At 42.0% G+C, this 18,125-nt stretch overlaps 1 protein-coding gene across 1 annotated transcript in view; it reads right to left on the bottom strand.

Annotated features, from left to right (window-relative positions):
* Positions 1-18,125, bottom strand: part of csmd2 (CUB and Sushi multiple domains 2) — a 228,439-nt gene that overhangs the window by 178,289 nt on the left and 32,025 nt on the right. Inside the window, exon 3 of the mRNA XM_068710960.1 lies at positions 14,455-14,567. Coding sequence (XP_068567061.1) covers positions 14,455-14,567 — 113 coding nt within the window. The remainder of the gene's footprint in view (positions 1-14,454; positions 14,568-18,125) is intronic.

The following is an 18,125-nucleotide window of genomic DNA, read 5'->3' as shown; positions in this document are numbered from 1 at the left end:
CGTAACAATAAATATTTGGATGAAGTGATGAATCTCAAGGCCCGGTGAAATACTGCATCTGAAGGTTTGCAACTGGAAGTGGCCGCCTGCCCATAAATAGCAAACCCCCGAGGTCCAATACATGGAGAAAAACTGGTTCAACATTTCTTTTACTTATAAATAATGAAGAGCAAGATTTATTTAAAAAAAAGAAAGCCCAATTTCAATCTCAGTTTTGCTAACATGTCAATATTATATATATATATATATATATATATATATATATATATATATATATATATATATATATATATATATACAGTATATATGATTTCTATACACAGCTTATGCCTTGTAAACAGTCTTTATTTTTGTTGAGTTAATTACTTTTGTACATAGTGTCATCCCTAGGGAGAAATACATACGTAGTCGCCCATGCACACAGTTATATAGTGGTGTTATAGATGGACAAATGCACACACTTCTTGGGCTGCTCTAAGGCACTGCAAACAAACTCACCCGGAGCCATGGGTTCACCGGGAAGGTTGACCTTTCTGTACATGCTCCACTGCGCAGTGCACTCCTGTGTGTAACTATGGTGTGGGAGTGTTGTATTCCACTCCTTATCTGGAGAGCAAAACAACAACTTGTCCAGACCACAGACTAGACCTTGTCTGTCCACCCATTCACCCAGAAAACAAATAGAGGACTAGATGGAATGAGGGTAGAGACCCCAAAAAGTGTGTGTGTCTTGCTGCGCTTTGCAAAGCAGATGTGCCTGCCAATGACTTGTGGGGCAATGGGAACTGTCAAGAGCTCTCTTAGCTCATGTCAGTTCTATAAAAAGAGAGAAAATAAATAAAGAAAATATGAAGATAATCCCAAAAAGTGGGATTCAGTATAAAATATTAACATAATGTGAAGCATGGAAAGAGACTGCTGTCAGGATTTCGACAACTACATCACGGTACGAGTAGTTTGTAGTTTTAAGAACAATATAATGCATGAATATAAGTGAAATTATTCTTAAGAGTTAGTGTTTAACTTCACTCACTATGAGCGAATAATTCAAATTGTTCAGAAATCAAACACATTTAACTGTCTATTGTGGAGAATACAAGATTAAGAGGGATAGAGCCAGAAAACATTATTTGTTTTTAATAGTCATCTCAAATTATTGGGGAAAATAGGTAATTCACCAATTTAGTGGTGAGGATGAAACAAAAACAATGCACTATGGGTAAAGTGCACACAATCCATCGACACGTCTTGAGTGTCGTCTGAATGTTTCTGGTGCATTGGAATATTGATGTAGAGTGTTTGTGAAAGTCAGTGTGCATGCCAGGCATAGTAATATATGTGTGTTTATGTAAAAGTGTGTGTGTGAGCAGAAACAGTCTTCATTAGGCTGACGGAGAACTGACACACAACAATCAGCCATTAATTAAGTGTCAGAAGCATTTAACGGTCAGACACGCTGGCGGCCGATTCCCATGCCAGACTCTAATAACAGCTACAATCTGCCAGAGAGGAAGCTCTGCTTGCCCGGACGTGCCAGGCAGCCCACATTTTCCAAGAAAATTAGTATACATTCAATAAAATAAAAGCCATAATAGCTGGGCTTCCATTTAATATTAAGTTCAGGCTCTTGAACCCCACTCTTAATAAGAAGCACTTGTTCCTGGCTTCTTACAGTCCCTGCACTTACAGTGTCTCTGCCTGTCACTGTGGCATTCTGCAAGGGGTAAAGCTGCACCACGTGAACAAATAAATCTAATATATAAATATATAAAAAGGGAATTATTTGTTGCTTGGAGTAGGTGCAGATATATGTATCAACTACATTGGACATGCATTCTCTAAGACAGATTTAGAAACGTATTCTGCTGTTGTGACAGCAGGTGTGTAATTAACAGTCCCACCAGAAACACCAGGGCTCTGTGGCATGGTTGGTTTACACCCATATGGTTTCATAGAAAACAAAAACTAAATCTCAATATGCCTGCAAACACATCTAGTCATCTAGGCTACATGGCCCCAATCTCTTACAGTAGGTTTCTGTTCAAGGCTCTATCAAATACGTAGATGGTTGACATTTACAATACAAACAAAAGAGTTGGGAGAGTTGATAATCATTACTCATTCATGGTTTACTATTCAGTATTACCTGGCAAAAAACACTTAGTCACTGTCATAGACCTTTTACATGGCAGACATTTTGACTGCATCACATCAATGATAGCTGATTTACGTCGTTGTTCCAGTGACAAGGTTCCTCGAATGTACAGTGAGCTCATGGTCTATTGTCTTTTCTCATGTGGATATACGATATAACGTAAACTTTATGACCAGCGATAAATCGACCAATCAAATAGAAAAATAAAATTTATTTTGCAAAGCCTGTACACTGACTTCAAGGTAATGTAAAAAAAAAAATATTTAAGCAATTATTGAATACAAAAATTGACAGCTAAAAACAGAAAATACAAATACTCGTTGCCCAACATAGGGCAGATTTGATTTGTGAGTGTCCTCAGCAGTTAGGTAGAGGATGCCACGAATGGATGAAGCAGGGACAACATGTAATCTACAGTAAATATACATTCAGTCATCCCTGACAGAGTGGAATTAAGACTAAAATGTTTGTTTTGGGATTTATTTTATGACAATGCTGATAGGTAAAATACTTCTTTCCAACCCCTTTTGTTTATCCCATTCAAACTCAGCATTATTAGAGGTTGGGAGAGTTGCCAGCCTAAAAAATCATGCATTATTAAAAAAGTTATTATTGCTGCTTATGTTTCTTTTTTATTATCATTACTATTATCACAGTTACCCTTTGTCCCAACATCAGTAAGACTCCATGGAAACTTTCAAGTTGATGTGATAAAGCAAACCTAAGATTAAATATATTGCTAAAATGTGTGAAAAAGAGACAGAATGAGGGAGAGAGAAAAACTGTCTAGCATGCCGAGGCATCAGCCTCTTTGTCTTCACAGCTAAAGATTGATTGCTGTGTGTATGTGAATTATGCACACACACCAACAAAAAAAATGCATCATAACCTTCCCAGCCCAGAGAGCAGTCAAGGTAGTTAAACCGGAAATTACTACAGTAAGCAATAGGCAGTGATATCAAACCTGTCAGATTATATTTCTAATTTTTTCCTGGTTGTTTTTCTCGTTGTCTTACCCTTTTTAGATTCTAAAGTACTTGTTATTCTCCTGCCGTTTACTTTAATACAGTGTCAAGCTTGAACTTAAGATATCCACTAAGCTGTGCAGTTATGTTTTGTTCCATAAAAAACAAAAAACAACAAATCATGTTGCAAGAGACTGGTTTCTTCACTAAGTCTGTTCAACAGCCCATCTTCAGTCTGAAAGACAGGCCTGGGGCAGCAAACCACTCACACAATGGAGTGTTAAGAAGGGCATTATGTGAGTTAGTGCTGGGCGGTATACCGGTTTTAATTTCCTGTATGATATGAATTTTTCACACACCATCATACCGGTATAGCCGAAACAACTGCTGTCACTCTTCTACAGGCAGCTAAATATATTGTTCGCCGCTATGAGCGCTAAGGTCGGAGCGACTTATGCAGTGAGAAGGACCCCTAAATTATGGTTATAACTTTATAACACAACAGTTAATAACCCACAACTAACTCTCTTTAACAGGGCAAAACACCACGACACAACAATTTGTAACACTAATAATTGTGCATTTATAAAATGTCACCACCGAACGGCATGCTGGGTACAGCTCACTAGCTAGCCCGTTAGCTAGTCTGTTAACAGCTGGGAGAGGCTCCTTTCACTACAGTAACGTTACATTAAAGAGCGATGTAGGGTGAACAAAGACAGACCGGAGATGCACCAATAGTTGTTGATTAGAGTGTAATATGTGTGGTATTTGTTTTAAATGTACATTGGTACATAGAGGGTAATAAGAAGCTGTACTCGGAGGGTCTTAGTTAGAATTTAGGTGAAGGAAGCAGGAAGAGACGGAAGACATGCCACACAAACAGCTGTTCACCGCTCGCTGCCGGCCTTGTGTTAAAAATGTCCGCTTAATAATTTAACGCGCGATAAAATAATTTCCCCCGTTAAGTAGTTCATGCGATAACGTGAAAAACCGCGATACACATTGTTGGTCATACTGTGAGGAATTTAAAGTTCAAAAGCATTCCTAGTATGTTTAATAGCACCCCTAGTGGTGGATCATTTATGTCAATGTTTACTAGTGTTAAACCAAAGGTATAATTATTATATAATCTGTTATAACATGTTTGCTTGTAGAAGTTTAAATCAGGGAGTGTGGTCATTTCATGCATTGAATGTATATTGAGTGTTTGTAAGAAGACGGGGTTTGAGGAATGTGCTGGAACAGGGGCTGTGTGAAAGAAGCTGGCTGAGGTGTTTGACCAGAACAATGGGTCAGAGGTCAAAGGGGAGCTTATTGGATTTCAGCCAATCATTGAGCTGATCGATGGGCTCAGGAATGTGACACATGAAACTTTGGCGGGATAAGAGAACTATAAATCCGAGGAGAGAATCAGACCTTCTCCTGACCATGGGGTAGACATAGAGTCTGTCGCGTGGCCCGGACGGGGCCTCACTTTCATGAAATTGATATGTTTGTTTTGTTATTAATAGTGTGTTCAGTTTGCAGCTGTTTTGCTTCTGTACTTATTAAATATCTTTGTATTTGATTTTAACTTGAACCAGCTGATTTTTTGCCACTGCTTTGCTGACGAAAGACGCAGCAGTGGGAGACATGCGACCTTCCTTTGCCTAAGAGAGTTGAGACCCTAACAATACCGCCCAGCACTAACGTGAGTAAGTCGTTATAATACCTGCTCCAGCCAGCAGGAGCAGTGATGAGCACTGATTTAAACACTCACACACCTCTTGGCTAAAATGGAAAAAATAAATAAATAGATCATCAGATACGCACAGAGAGCAGTCAAGGTATTTAGACCGGAAAGAATTACAGTCAGCAGACAGCAATGTTTGAGCTGAAAATGATATCAAAGCTTGTCCGAGATAGTTTTTGAACATATTTCTTCTATTATAGACTATAATCCACAGCCTCTATTCATCAATATGTGTAGGGCATCATAACAAACTACATGCCTAATGCTGCCAGCAGTTTGAAGCCATGTTGACATTTAAACTGTCCGTGGCCTTCCCTGGTCACTGACCTTCTGCCAGAGCACACTCACATACCAAAAAAGCATGTTTTAAGGCCATATATTTACCATGAATAATGTACTGAACTGGGGAAAGCTACTACTTTTGATTTATTTATGTTTTATAATATATTCACAGCCCTGTATACAGAAAGTCCTGTACAAAACAGTGAACAAAGCAATATTTAAATTGCATGTAATAATCTAAAGTTTAAAATATGATGTCAGCCCACACTCAATTATTCTCCATAATTCTCAAGTAACATCTGATAGAATTAAACCATGCTTTTAAAGGTTTTGTTAAAACTAACGTTATTATGAAGTATTCATATGGATACTCAGTATTGGTAAGTACTCAAATGTAAGTATTTGCACTGAAAAACTGAAAACTTTCCACTTCCTCCAGCGAGTAGAATTGAATATTTTAAATAAAAAACTTTTTTAAATGCTTAACTGTAAACTTCCCTGTATAGTAAATGAAAAGAAAGACCAACATTATATTTTAGTTACATAACCTATGTTAATATGTTTCTGCTGAACCTGTGCTTGTTTAGACATAATAACTATGATATCAAACATCTTCAGCAGTAACATTGCAATAAGCTGCGGTTTTGTGCTAAACCTTTAAAAGCACCAACCTCATCATAAACTAATGCTCATTGACAAAGCAAAAGCTCCATAACAGCTACAGAGATAAAACATGGGACAATGGCGCAATGCATCCATTCCATAGGGTTATGTATATGACTGTATATGTATATGACTGTATATGAAATGCCTTCTAGTTTAAAAGCAAACAGGGAGAAACAATTGTGCGGAAAATTCTTGAAAAAAGAGACAAGATATAAGCCATTAGCAGCTGAACTGACAGCACTTTTGACTTTTGGTACATTAATTTGTTTACATGTGTTACAGGCATGTTCTTTATGTTTATTTATATTAATTGTTTTCTTCTTGCACAATGATTGCTTTTTCATGCTGGAGGCTATTGGTCATTTAATCCAAAAAGTGGACTGTTGTTTGTAGCCAAACAGTAATCTCTTAATAGCAGACTGCATTGCTAATAATTTGAGACGGCAGAATACATCAATAGAGAAAAGACAGGAATATAATATTGCTACTGAATGAGGCTGAATATATAATCAAAATCATTCAAACAATCCATGTAAATTGCTCTTTGGCAAACAATTACTGTTGTGCATCTTTCCTAATCAAAGTCAATTTTACCAGAGCGAGCAGCAAACAACATCCAAGTAAATTATCCCATGGGAACTCAGCAGGTTATTAAACCCCCTCAACCCCTCCCTTTAAATCACAGATGCAAACACACAAACAGGGCCATAATGTACCCCTACGTAAAATGTGTATAAGTCCCTGTGGAGGGAAAATAGAACATTATGGTTGTAGGATTTGATCCAGGTCTATACTCGTCTTTCTCCTCTGTCATCACACTTTCATTTGGCCAACTCCCCGACTTGCGTCCCCGACGAGCCTCATTTTTCAATTAGGCACTAGACTCACTCATGCTTCACTGCTTTCTCATCACCCTCATCTACTCTGCCCCCACCTTCCTCTCTCATGCTAATAGGAAGGAGGGAGAGAGGGGGGTGGGGGTGGGGGTGGTCGAAGGGGAGTAGATAGAGACGCTATTGTAGATCAGCTCCGATGGGTGCAGAAGGAGAAGGCTGTGTTGCTGGAAGGACTCCCTCTGCTTCTCCTTTACCCACTTTCACAGAAACATGTTATTGCTTATTATGACTATTTTTTTTTACACCAAACCCGTCATATATCTACATATCTTTTGACTGATTAACAATGTATTTAGATTTTCCGTTTTAAAGCCTCCCTCTTCATAATGCAATGCTACCAATATGTCGCCCAAATGAATTCACAATTACCCTTGGACTCACATGCAGATCTTGGTATCCAAAGATGGAGATATGATAACACGCAAAACTGGTTTAAAAAACTAATACAAAATTACTTTGTGGAATATTATGTACATGCCATTATTTTTCCTATTTCAGACACCTGCAGTGACTTAATGCTGAGGAGGCAGGCTTTGTGAGTCGTGCGGCAGGGCTGGCTGTATTATTTTTTTTTCTTTGGCTGACCCAGTTGGTAGGCACATAGAATATGCAACTAAGACACAGACGGTAGAGAAACACCACGGTACTTTAACATTCAAGAGGGAGGGAGAACGAGAGATAGCATTAGGGAAGAGGCAACAAAATATGGGGGCCATGCAGGTTGAGATTTGCAGAAGAGCAGACAAAAAGAAAGAAGACGAGTAAGAAAGAAGAGAGAAAAAGATGGAGAGAAAACAGGCAAAGATGGAGCGCAAGGAATGCAGTAAGACATGAAGAGATAAGAGTTCTCTTCTACTCCCAGTAGATATTTTCAGAGGCTTTGCAAATGTTTCTAATTCCCTTTGCCTCCATTAGCCTCCTTCTCCATAGCTACAGATTAAGCATGAATAAAGAGTTCGCAAAGAGATGAAGAAGAGAAAGAATGCAATAAGACGGGATCAAGGACTCTGGTGGTTGCCATGGTGATGAGAGGGGAGAGATTCCAGAGTGGTCTCAGCCATTACGCAGTGTGTTGGGGAGATGGACTGTGCAGCACTTAGGCTTATTGCAGTGTGGGCTGAACAGATATCTAATATAGACGAGATGGGCTTGCACCAAAATGGTGGACGGTAAGCACAGTCCAAATAAAAAGAGGCTGTAGAACACTGAGGTTTTACTGCCAAAAGCTGTGCTGAGAAAAGCCAATCAGGCTAAGAAAAAAAAGACACTTATCCCATTTGAGAAAATGGAAAGACAACCAGTGAAGAAAAGCCTCACACACATACCCAGTGATGTCTATAATGATACATACTAAGAGACACAGACAAATGTATATATGAGCAAACAAAAACATAATCAGGGCTACATTGATCCTCTCCCACAACAGCTAAGTACAACCACTCTATTTATACAAGGCCAAGAACAACAGTTGACATATTTGGCTAGGGACTGGGTCATATGTAATCAGCAAGCACAACAACAGCTAAAGATAGGACAGTAGTTTTATTATTATCTATTAGCATAATACGAAAGGAGCAAGATCCAATTTGAGAAACAACCTTTTGTTATAAACATTGCGTACGCACAAAACGTGGCCTGAAAGAGACATACTCAACTTCCCAAGCAACAGTTGTGATCTATAAAAACAAATTGGACAGGAGAATGTGCGCACCTGTGCAAACAATTTTGGATATAGGGTAAATTGGCGACACAGATGAGTGAGGTGGTAAATTGATACCAGATGTAATAATGATGACTCCCTCCTCTCCATCCTGTGGGCTCACCACTTGCAGGAGGAACCGCTGGGGTCGGGTGCGCTGCCCCATGGGTGGCAGTGAAGGCCAGGGATCTCGACGGACCAGACCCGGGCAGCAAAGGCTGGCTCTGGGGACGTGGAACGTCACCTCTCTGTGGGGGAAGGAGCCGGAGCTTGTGCGGGAGGTGGAGCGCTACCAGTTAGATCTGGTGGGGCTTACCTCTACGCACTGCATCGGTTCTGGAACCGTACTCCCGGATAGGGGTTGGACTCTTTTCTTCTCTGGAGTTGCCCAGGGTGTGAGGCGCCAGGCGGGTGTGGGGATACTCACAAATCCCCGACTGAGTGCTGCTGCGTCGGAGTTTACCCCGGTGGACGAGAGGGTCGCCTCCCTACGCCTGCGGGTTATGGGGGGGAAAACTCTGACTGTTGTCTGTGCATATGCACCGAACAACAGTTCAAAGTATTCGGCCTTCTTAGAGACCCTGACTGTAGTCCTGTATGGGGCTCCAGTGGGGGACTCCATAGTTCTGCTGGGGGATTTCAACGCGCACGTGGGCAACGATGGGGATACCTGGAGAGGCGTGATTGGGAGGAACGGCCTCCCTGATCTAAATCCGAGCGGTCGTTTGTTGTTGGACTTCTGTGCTAGTCATGGATTGTCCATAACGAACACCATGTTCGAGCATAAGGATGTTCATAAGTGTACGTGGTACCAGAGCACCCTAGGCCGAAGGTCGATGATCGATTTTGTTATCGTATCATCGGATCTGAGGCCGTATGTTTTGGACACTCGGGTGAAGAGAGGGGCGGAGCTGTCAACTGATCACCATCTGGTTGTGAGTTGGGTCAGAGGGTGGGGGAAAACTCTGGACAGACCTGGTAAGCCCAAACGGGTAGTGCAGCGAACTGGGAACGTCTGGAGGAGGCCCCTGTCCAGGAGATCTTCAACTCACACCTCCGGCGGAGCTTTTCTAGCATCCCTGTGGAGGTTGGGGGCATCGAACAGGAATGGACAATGTTCAAAGCTTCTATTGCCAAAGCTACGGCGGTGAGCTGTGGTCTCAAGGTCTTAGGTGCCTCAAGGGGCGGTAACCCTCGAACACCGTGGTGGACACCGGTGGTCAGGGAAGCCGTCCAACTGAAGAAAGAGGCCTTCCGGGATATGTTATCCCGGAGGACTCCTGAGGCAGTTGCAAGGTACCGACAGACCCGAAGGGCTACAGCCGCTGCCGTGAAGGAGGCAAAGCAGCGGGTGTGGGAGGAGTTCGGAGTGGCCATGGAGAAGGACTTTCGGTCGGCACCAAGGTGTTTCTGGAAAACCATCCGGAACCTCAGGAGGGGAAAACGGGGAAACATCCAAGCTGTATACAGTAAGGATGGGACTCTGTTGACTTCAACTGAGGGGGTAATCGGGCGGTGGAAGGAGCACTTTGAGGAACTCCTGAATCCGACTAATACACCCTCTATTGTAGAGGCAGAGCTGGAGGCTGATCATCATCAATTTCCCTGGTGGAAGTCACTGAGGTAGTCAAACAACTCCACAGTGGCAAAGCCCCAGGGATTGATGAGATCCATCCAGAAATGCTGAAGGCACTGGGTGTGGAGGGACTGTCTTGGATGACACGTCTCTTCAACATTGTGTGGAGGTCTGGGACGGTGCCTAGGGAGTGGCAGACCGGGGTGGTGGTTCCCTTGTTCAAAAAGGGGGACCAGAGGGTGTGTGCCAATTACCGAGGTATCACACTACTCAGCCTCCCTGGTAAAGTCTACTCCAAGGTGCTGGAAAGGAGGGTTTGGCCGATAGTCGAACTTCGGATTGAAGAGGAACAATGCGGATTCCGTCCTGGCCGTGGAACAACGGACCAGCTCTTCACTCTCGTAAGGATCCTGGAGGGGGCTTGGGAATACGCCCATCCGGTCTACATGTGTTTTGTGGACCTGGAGAAGGCGTATGACCGGGTCCCCCGGGAGATACTGTGGGAGGTGCTGCGGGAGTGTGGGGTGAGGGGGCCACTTCTGGGGGCCATCCAATCCCTGTACGCCCAAAGCGAGAGCTGTGTCCGGGTTCTCGGCAGTAAGACGGACTTGTTTCCAGTGAGGGTTGGCCTCCGCCAGGGCTGCGCTTTGTCACCAATCCTGTTTGTGGTATTCATGGACAGGATATCGAGGCGTAGTCGTGGGGAGGAGTGTTTGCAGTTCGGTTGGCTGAGGATTGCATGGCTGCTGTTTGCAGATGATGTGGTCCTGATGTCTTCATCGGGCTGTGACCTCCAGCACTCACTGGATCGGTTCGCAGCCGAGTGTGAAGCGGTTGGGATGAGGATCAGCACCTCTAAATCTGAGGCCATGGTTCTCAGCAGGAAACCGGTGGATTGCCCACTCCGGGTAGGGAATGAGTCCTTACCCCAAGTGAAGGAGTTCAAGTACCTCGGGGTCTTGTTCGCGAGTGAGGGAACAATGGAACGTGAGATTGGCCGGAGAATCGGAGCAGCTGGGGCGGTATTGCAGTCGCTTTACCGCACCGTTGTGATGAAAAGAGAGCTGAGCCGCAAGGCAAAGCTCTCTATCTACCGGGCAATCTTCGTTCCTACCCTCACCTATGGTCATGTGGACTGGGTCATGACCGAAAGAATTAGATCGCGGGTACAAGCGGCCGAAATGGGTTTCCTCAGGAGGGTGGCTGGCATCTCCCTTAGAGATAGGGTGAGAAGTTCGGTCATCCGTGAGGGACTCGGAGTAGAGCCGCTGCTTCTTTGCGTGGAACGGAGCCAATTGAGGTGGTTCGGGCATCTGGTGAGGATGCCACCTGGGCGCCTCCCTAGGGAGGTGTTCCAGGCATGACCAGCTGGGAGGAGACCCCGAGGGAGGCCCAGGACCAGGTGGAGGGACTATATCTCCAAACTGGCCTGGGAGCGCCTCGGGATCCCCCAGTCAGAGCTGGCTGATGTGGCCCGGGAAAGGGAAGTTTGGGGTCCCCTGCTGGAGCTGTTGCCCCCGCGACCCGATCACGGATAAGCGGACAAAGATGAAAGAATGATGAATGAATGAATGTAATAATGATGCCTCTTACATGTTCAATTTCACTTAAAAGGAATACTTCACCAAAACAAAAGACCATTTGTATATTAATTACTCATCACTTCCTACCTTGAATTCTTGAAGAAAAATGTGTTTTTCTTTCAGGCCTCCATGTTGAACGGAGAATCGGACAGAAAACCGAGTAAATCCATGATGAATTGAAATTAATTTAAATCCTAATTAGGGCCCAGGTGTCACAACAGCAAACCTATTTCAACAACTGGATAAATTAGACTTGGCTTATACTGTACAAGCTGTGTGAGGGTTTGTTAACAGATTTTTGATTGAGTTTTGCTGTTGTTAAAGCTGGACCCCATTTACTTCAATTCATCAAGGATTTACTCCGTTTTTAGGTTCTCCGTTCCCCGTGGAGCCGTGCAAGAACATTTTCTTCAACAATTCAAGGTAACATGCAGTGAATAACGCATTTTGACGTTATATAACCACTGTTATGGCAAAACACAGTTAATCTCTAGTCATCCCTAGTCTTGTGGGTGTCCATCACATTTTATGCTATAAAAAGGGTGACTTGTGCAGAGATGGAGAAGAGGAATAAGACTGGCCATGTGCCAAGTTATTTATTTATGAGTATCTTTGGCTCAGATTAAGTGCAACAAACTGCTTAAAATGACAATTGTGGAAACATATATATAAAATATAAATTACCAAAGGGGTTAATACAGGACAACGTCAGTTTCTACAGAAGCACACTTTAAAATTGCCATCCTGATACTTGTAACTTCTTGAGATGATACACAGTGGGAGCTCTGATTATGTATAATCTTTGGTTGTAGCCTCCTCTCAAACTTGTCCCCTGCCGACCGTTGTGCACCATTTCTAACTGTGAATTAATCAAAGCAGAACAGTGGCTCTATGCCAGTGGTTTCTGGTCAAACTGACTTCAAACAAAGCAGCACAAAGCAGTGTGTCAGCTTCTGCAACATCTTCCTGGTGTTTCTCGACTTCCTGGGTAGTTTAATACCAGAATAGTTATTTGAACATCCCCATTCTCCTACTGACAGTAGGTATGAAGCCGCCAAATAAAACAAGGGAGAAGATAACATATATTCTGGAAACTAACAAGGGAAATGTATATTGAAACTTTAATTCTCATTGTATCTCCTCCCTACATGTTTTCAACATCATAGAAAAAGGCTTGAGGGGCATATGTGTGTTGGTTGGCCAGCATGAGATATACACAGAATGTATTTTTGTTTCCCTACCATCCAGCTGATTTTAAGCATTGTGTTGATTTTAATCAGTAACCAGATACAATATGTCCAACCAATAGCCACAGGGTGAAGATTCATTATCTCTGGCGTTTGTGCCAAGGGAGCCCGAGTGGGATTTCGGTGACACAGAGAAGTCAAAAATCCCATGTGTGGCATGAGAAAATTGCCAAAAAGGTTCAAAGGAAGAGCAGAATGAAATTTTAAAAAATAGGATAAATGGAAGTAGAAAAGGGCTGCAGTTTCAACTCATCTGCATGTGGTGCTAAGATTCACATGTGTGCATACGCTGTACAGCGTATTAAATGTCAACTGTGGGTGGTCTTCCATCCATTCAGTTACATTGAGTCATTATTCCTGTACCTCTCACTATCCAATTAACATTCACTCTAACCTACAGGGCCGCATTACATGTCAGCACAACAGGGCCTCTCTCTTTTCCCATGTGACATGGGTCAATGCAGTTGGTCTCACTAGTGTCATGTGAGGTGGGTGATAGGTAATTATGGCTTTGCATTCATTTCCCCTGGTGCTCAGCAGGCTTGATATCACTGAAACAGTCGCTATGGTACCAAAGTCACTGCGAGTGTAAATATTTACATTATTTGAATAATATATATATATATATATTTATTTGTTCACTTGGCTTTATTGATGTATGTGACTGCATGAAAGTGTATGGCTGCATGTAGCACAAAAAAAAAGTAGTAGCCAGTAAAAGTTTTCTAACCACCAACATGATCATTTACCGTGCTATTTAATATAGTTACCTCTTTTTTTAAAGTTTTTTGTAAACATATTTGAAGCAAGAGACAGTTACATCTTCCAAGGTCAGAAGCTAGACAAGTATGACAGTTTTGTTTCCACGAGTGAGAAAGAGAGGCGCGATGCCCCAATTGCCTCCCGGTGGAGTTAACAAACAGTCTCTTTGCTCTTTTGTCTGTGGTTTTATCTAGTCACGCAATGTGGTCTTAGGCCTCCCGAGTCGCTTGATGTGGCTTCATCGAGCCACATCCCCATTCCCCACATTCACGATATCTCAAAAAGACTGACAGACTCCTGTCAGGTAATTAGCCTAATTAGTCACTCCCTTGTATCTCCTTCCCCTCCCTAAGCTCGTCTTTCCTCCTGCGTGGGTTTGATGAGTGCCATCATTAATATCATTCCGCCATGGGTCATAAAGCATTCCATGTCACCGTGATAAAGGTCCCAGTCCTGGCCAGTGAAGGGAGAGACGATAACATAGCTGGATATAAGGGCTTTAAATTACATCGTTTGAATTAGTTCAGTGCACACTAGCTACTTTTGTACTGCAACATGAGTCACGGTACCGTGTTCTCTCCTCCTCACTGTGTTTTCTGCCATTTGTTAGGAAACTTGAGGGATTTTGCTCAGTAGCTCTGTAGCCTTTTCTCATTATCAGTTGCCACGTAGAGTGGCTGGAAGATCCCACCATGTTAGAAATTATTGGCATAAATTACTTACATGAGTGCAATGTAAAAACCAATAGAAGAAAATCTCAGAAGAGACGTGGCGTTTTTTGGCAAGTACTTTGAGATTGACCATGAATTCATCACATCCACATATTAGCGTTTGGAACATATGTCACAACATGATCATTTGGCTCAAAAAACAACAAGATGATGTTACCTTCATAGACAGCTTTAAATCCCTGCCCGCTGACGGCGTAGTCAGACAGTAGCCACAGTGTGAGCCTGGAGCCTGTACTCACAATGGGTGAAGGCAGCTGGAATCCTGTTAACCTAAGAACAAATGGACAGAAGGACAATAACAGTCAGACAAAAAAAAAAGATTCAATCAACAGCACAGTTGGTCGCAAGGTCAGGTGTGAAGCCCACTTCTATCAAGCCAGCTGTTCTCTTCAGCATTCAAGGATAACTTTTTGTATAACGAGGCTCTGAATCATCCACAAATTATTGAAATGCCAAGACCTCAACGGAACAGAAAACCTCAACAGATCTGTCTCCATTAGCAACAGAAAGAGCAACTGCAATCATGTATCCCAGTAAATTAGAAACACAGCAGCCAGTGTGGGAATGAACAAACAGTTGAACAGACAACAACATTGTCAGACTGAGTAAACAACCACTTCTAAAAACCAATCAGTACTTTTGAGATATGCACTTCAACCGGAAGAGGATATTTGTTTTCTATGTGTACCTGTAATGTCCATCTCACCAGTCTAAAGGTATCGTATGTACTCAATGTTTTGTTCATGTTGGATGTCATTAAGGCTTGATTCAGCATCAGTCTAACACAATTCTGAAAATTCCATTGTTAATTAGGGCAATTTTACTTTGTGGGTTTCATTTTCCATTTTACTTAATACAACTTAAATCATCTGGACCTGTATTTATTAAACATCTGCAATTGCTCCCAACTTCCCCAAAATGTTTAGACTGCAACATATTTGATCCTACATTTAGACCTAGGTGTACAAATAGTTTTGAAACTTACTTAAATTTGGAATTAAGTTAAACTCTTTTACAATTTAGGATAAAGCAGATCCTGTGAGGAGTTCCCAACAGGTGAACAATGACAGGACAAACACCTATACACATTCCTACAGGTGTTTAAATTCAAAACTGAGGTTTAAATTAAAATAGCAATATTATTTTTCAAGGATACTGACATTCAAACATCTCCTGATTGAAGGTTAATCCACAAAACTGCAGTTTTTTGCAATTTCACTGAGTGGAAAACAGGAAAATACAAATGCAACTGTGATTACTGCAAACGAAAGATCTAGTACAGAGATGTTCAAAAATTGCTAAATTGTAAATGTGAATGTAAAATAAATAATTGTAAGCAATATGGTGGTTCTCTTGGATTATTACTTCAAGCACTGGTGAAGAGGACACATACTAATTTAATCCATACCACAGTATCACCACATATTGGTTATGCATGCATGATCTTTGATGTTGTGGCCAAGTGGCCCAGGTGCACATGGCGCACAGACACCCCCAGTCTATGACAGCAGACCAAAGGCAGCTCTGAAACAGTGCCTAAATCAAGCTATGCCATTGTGCCAAGGTCCATGCACATTTAATAGGACTTCTTACAAAGTAAACAAAAAAATGCAGCCAAACAGTAGCCTACAAGACCGTTTGCTACATTTAACGTGACAGTCTAAAGCAAATCAAATGCAATTTGCGTCATTTTTAGCAGTTCAGTTTTGATCACGTCTTCAGCCTGTGTGTCTTTTCTGTGTTTAATTTTGTTTTTCCTGGAACAGATAATAATAAACTGAGATAATCAACTAGGCTTATGGTTTTAAATGTGTGTTCAACACAATTTCATAAGTAACTATGAAGTGCTGGTGTGAGGTGGTACCATTCTTAGTCCTAATGCAACTTTCAACATAATTTTGAGTTATTCGGAGGTGCTGGGCTTATAACTCGTTTCACTGGGATGTTGTATAATGATGCACTGACCTGGAACTAAGAAAACTGGTGACAAATATCATCTATATGCTATATGTAGGATGTTAAAGTGATTTTTTTAAAGCTATCTCTAAGTATACATGATTATTCAATGTCTACGACAGACAACAGTTAAAAAAATATCAAGTTGAATTGTGTAAAAATAAAAAAACACCTACCCATCGCTCATTATTGTGTCTTTATTATTGTGTATGAGACATCTCATTAGCGCATCTTCTAAATGGTTTTGCACATGTACATTCATTATATATATATATATATATATATATATATATATATATATATATATATATATATATATATATATATATATATATACTGTATGTAAGAACAGACATAATAATTGTGTTCGGAGATGTTTAATAGAGTAACGTTACTATAGAGACTGGTGTGGCAACTCCAACATCTGGGGGACTAATAAGCAATGTATTATGGAAACAAGTAATACACTTTTGGGTAATGAGCCTTGTCTTATTAGTGCAGCAGCAGCTTTACCAGTCTCAGCTAATAAATCCATTTCACATGTTTGCAACTCACATACCTGCGGTGCTCACATATACACATACATACTTAAAAAACAGGTGTCCACTTATCGTTTGTTGCCAGTCACCACAGGTTGATTCATCTGTGCATAGACACAAATGTGTGTCCACGCTACAGTCTACTGATTTACTGATTTTAATAAAGGATAATGTTGTCACCTGACCTTTATCTAATCCTTTAAAATTCCCCGTCCCGAGTGCCATTTTAATTTTCGTTTTATGTTCCCACATGCACTCTCTCACCGCATGTGTATCCCACTTTTTACAATCTATTACATCCCTCCCTTTTATCTCTCAGTGTTAAGAGAGGCCTCAGTGTTTCACTTAATCCTTAAGTACCACAGTGGAGGTGGGGAAAATTGCAAAACACCAGTACGGGAAAGATGAATTGAACCAAAAAGGGAAGGGGACTTCAATATATGCATGATTTCACTCCTCTCTGTGAGATTGTCACGGTGGGATATCAGCTAAACTACGGGACACATGTTCATGCAAATAGCCCCTTCGCTGACCACAAATTGAGTTGGAAGGCAGCCATCTTGGTTCAGCAGCGCACTGCAGGGAAGGGGGGATTGATAGAGGGTATGATGGAGGGGCTGAAAGTGCTGAGAAGGGGGGGTCCACAAACTGGGAGGGATTCTTGCCGCATCCAAATCATGGTACGGGCCCGAATAATTTTTCCAGGCTAAGAGAAAACAAAATGGATACTGTCAGAAGACACACAGAAACTGGCTTCACATGCGAAGGGAGATTAAATATTGCAATGTGATATGGGCTGTGGCAATCTGAGGCGTGCAGCCGGTATTGTGAAAAAGCCAGCTGGGGGATTGCCTGTTATCAAGGAAAAGATGCGAGATATGATTGCGACAGAGCGATACAAAAGAATGGATTTGCAGCGCAGGTGTCTCGAGTGGTAAATTGATGGAGGGAGGATGAAAGAGAGTGATGGATAGAAAGATAGAGAAAGAGAAGTTAAGAAGAATACCACGTTAAGGGAGATCATTGGCTGTTGCTGCTGTGGGAAAGCTGCGTAATTCCAGAAATGAGGGCCTCTGAGGAGAAGAATAGGTGTTGGTGTGCATGGCTGCATCCACAATGAACAGTTTATGTGTGTGCAAGTGTTTGCATAAGCATGGTGGCTGCATGGGGAGAGCATAGGTCTATTAACAGGGCTTTCCACCTGACTGGCCTCAGCATCATCTCAATGAAGAACCTCTGCTTCCAATTATCCCACCACTACCCATGGGACCGAGAGAGGGAGAGAGAGACAGAGAGGACACAGAGCATATGTGCAAAACGATGACCGTATAGG

The sequence above is a fragment of the Cebidichthys violaceus genome, unplaced genomic scaffold (assembly GCF_023349555.1).
Source record: "Cebidichthys violaceus isolate CVI_PGR_0920_01 unplaced genomic scaffold, fCebVio1.0.p SCAF_16, whole genome shotgun sequence".
Classification (NCBI taxonomy): Eukaryota; Metazoa; Chordata; class Actinopteri; order Perciformes; family Stichaeidae; genus Cebidichthys; species Cebidichthys violaceus.
This window is presented reverse-complemented; position numbering and strand designations above follow the sequence as displayed.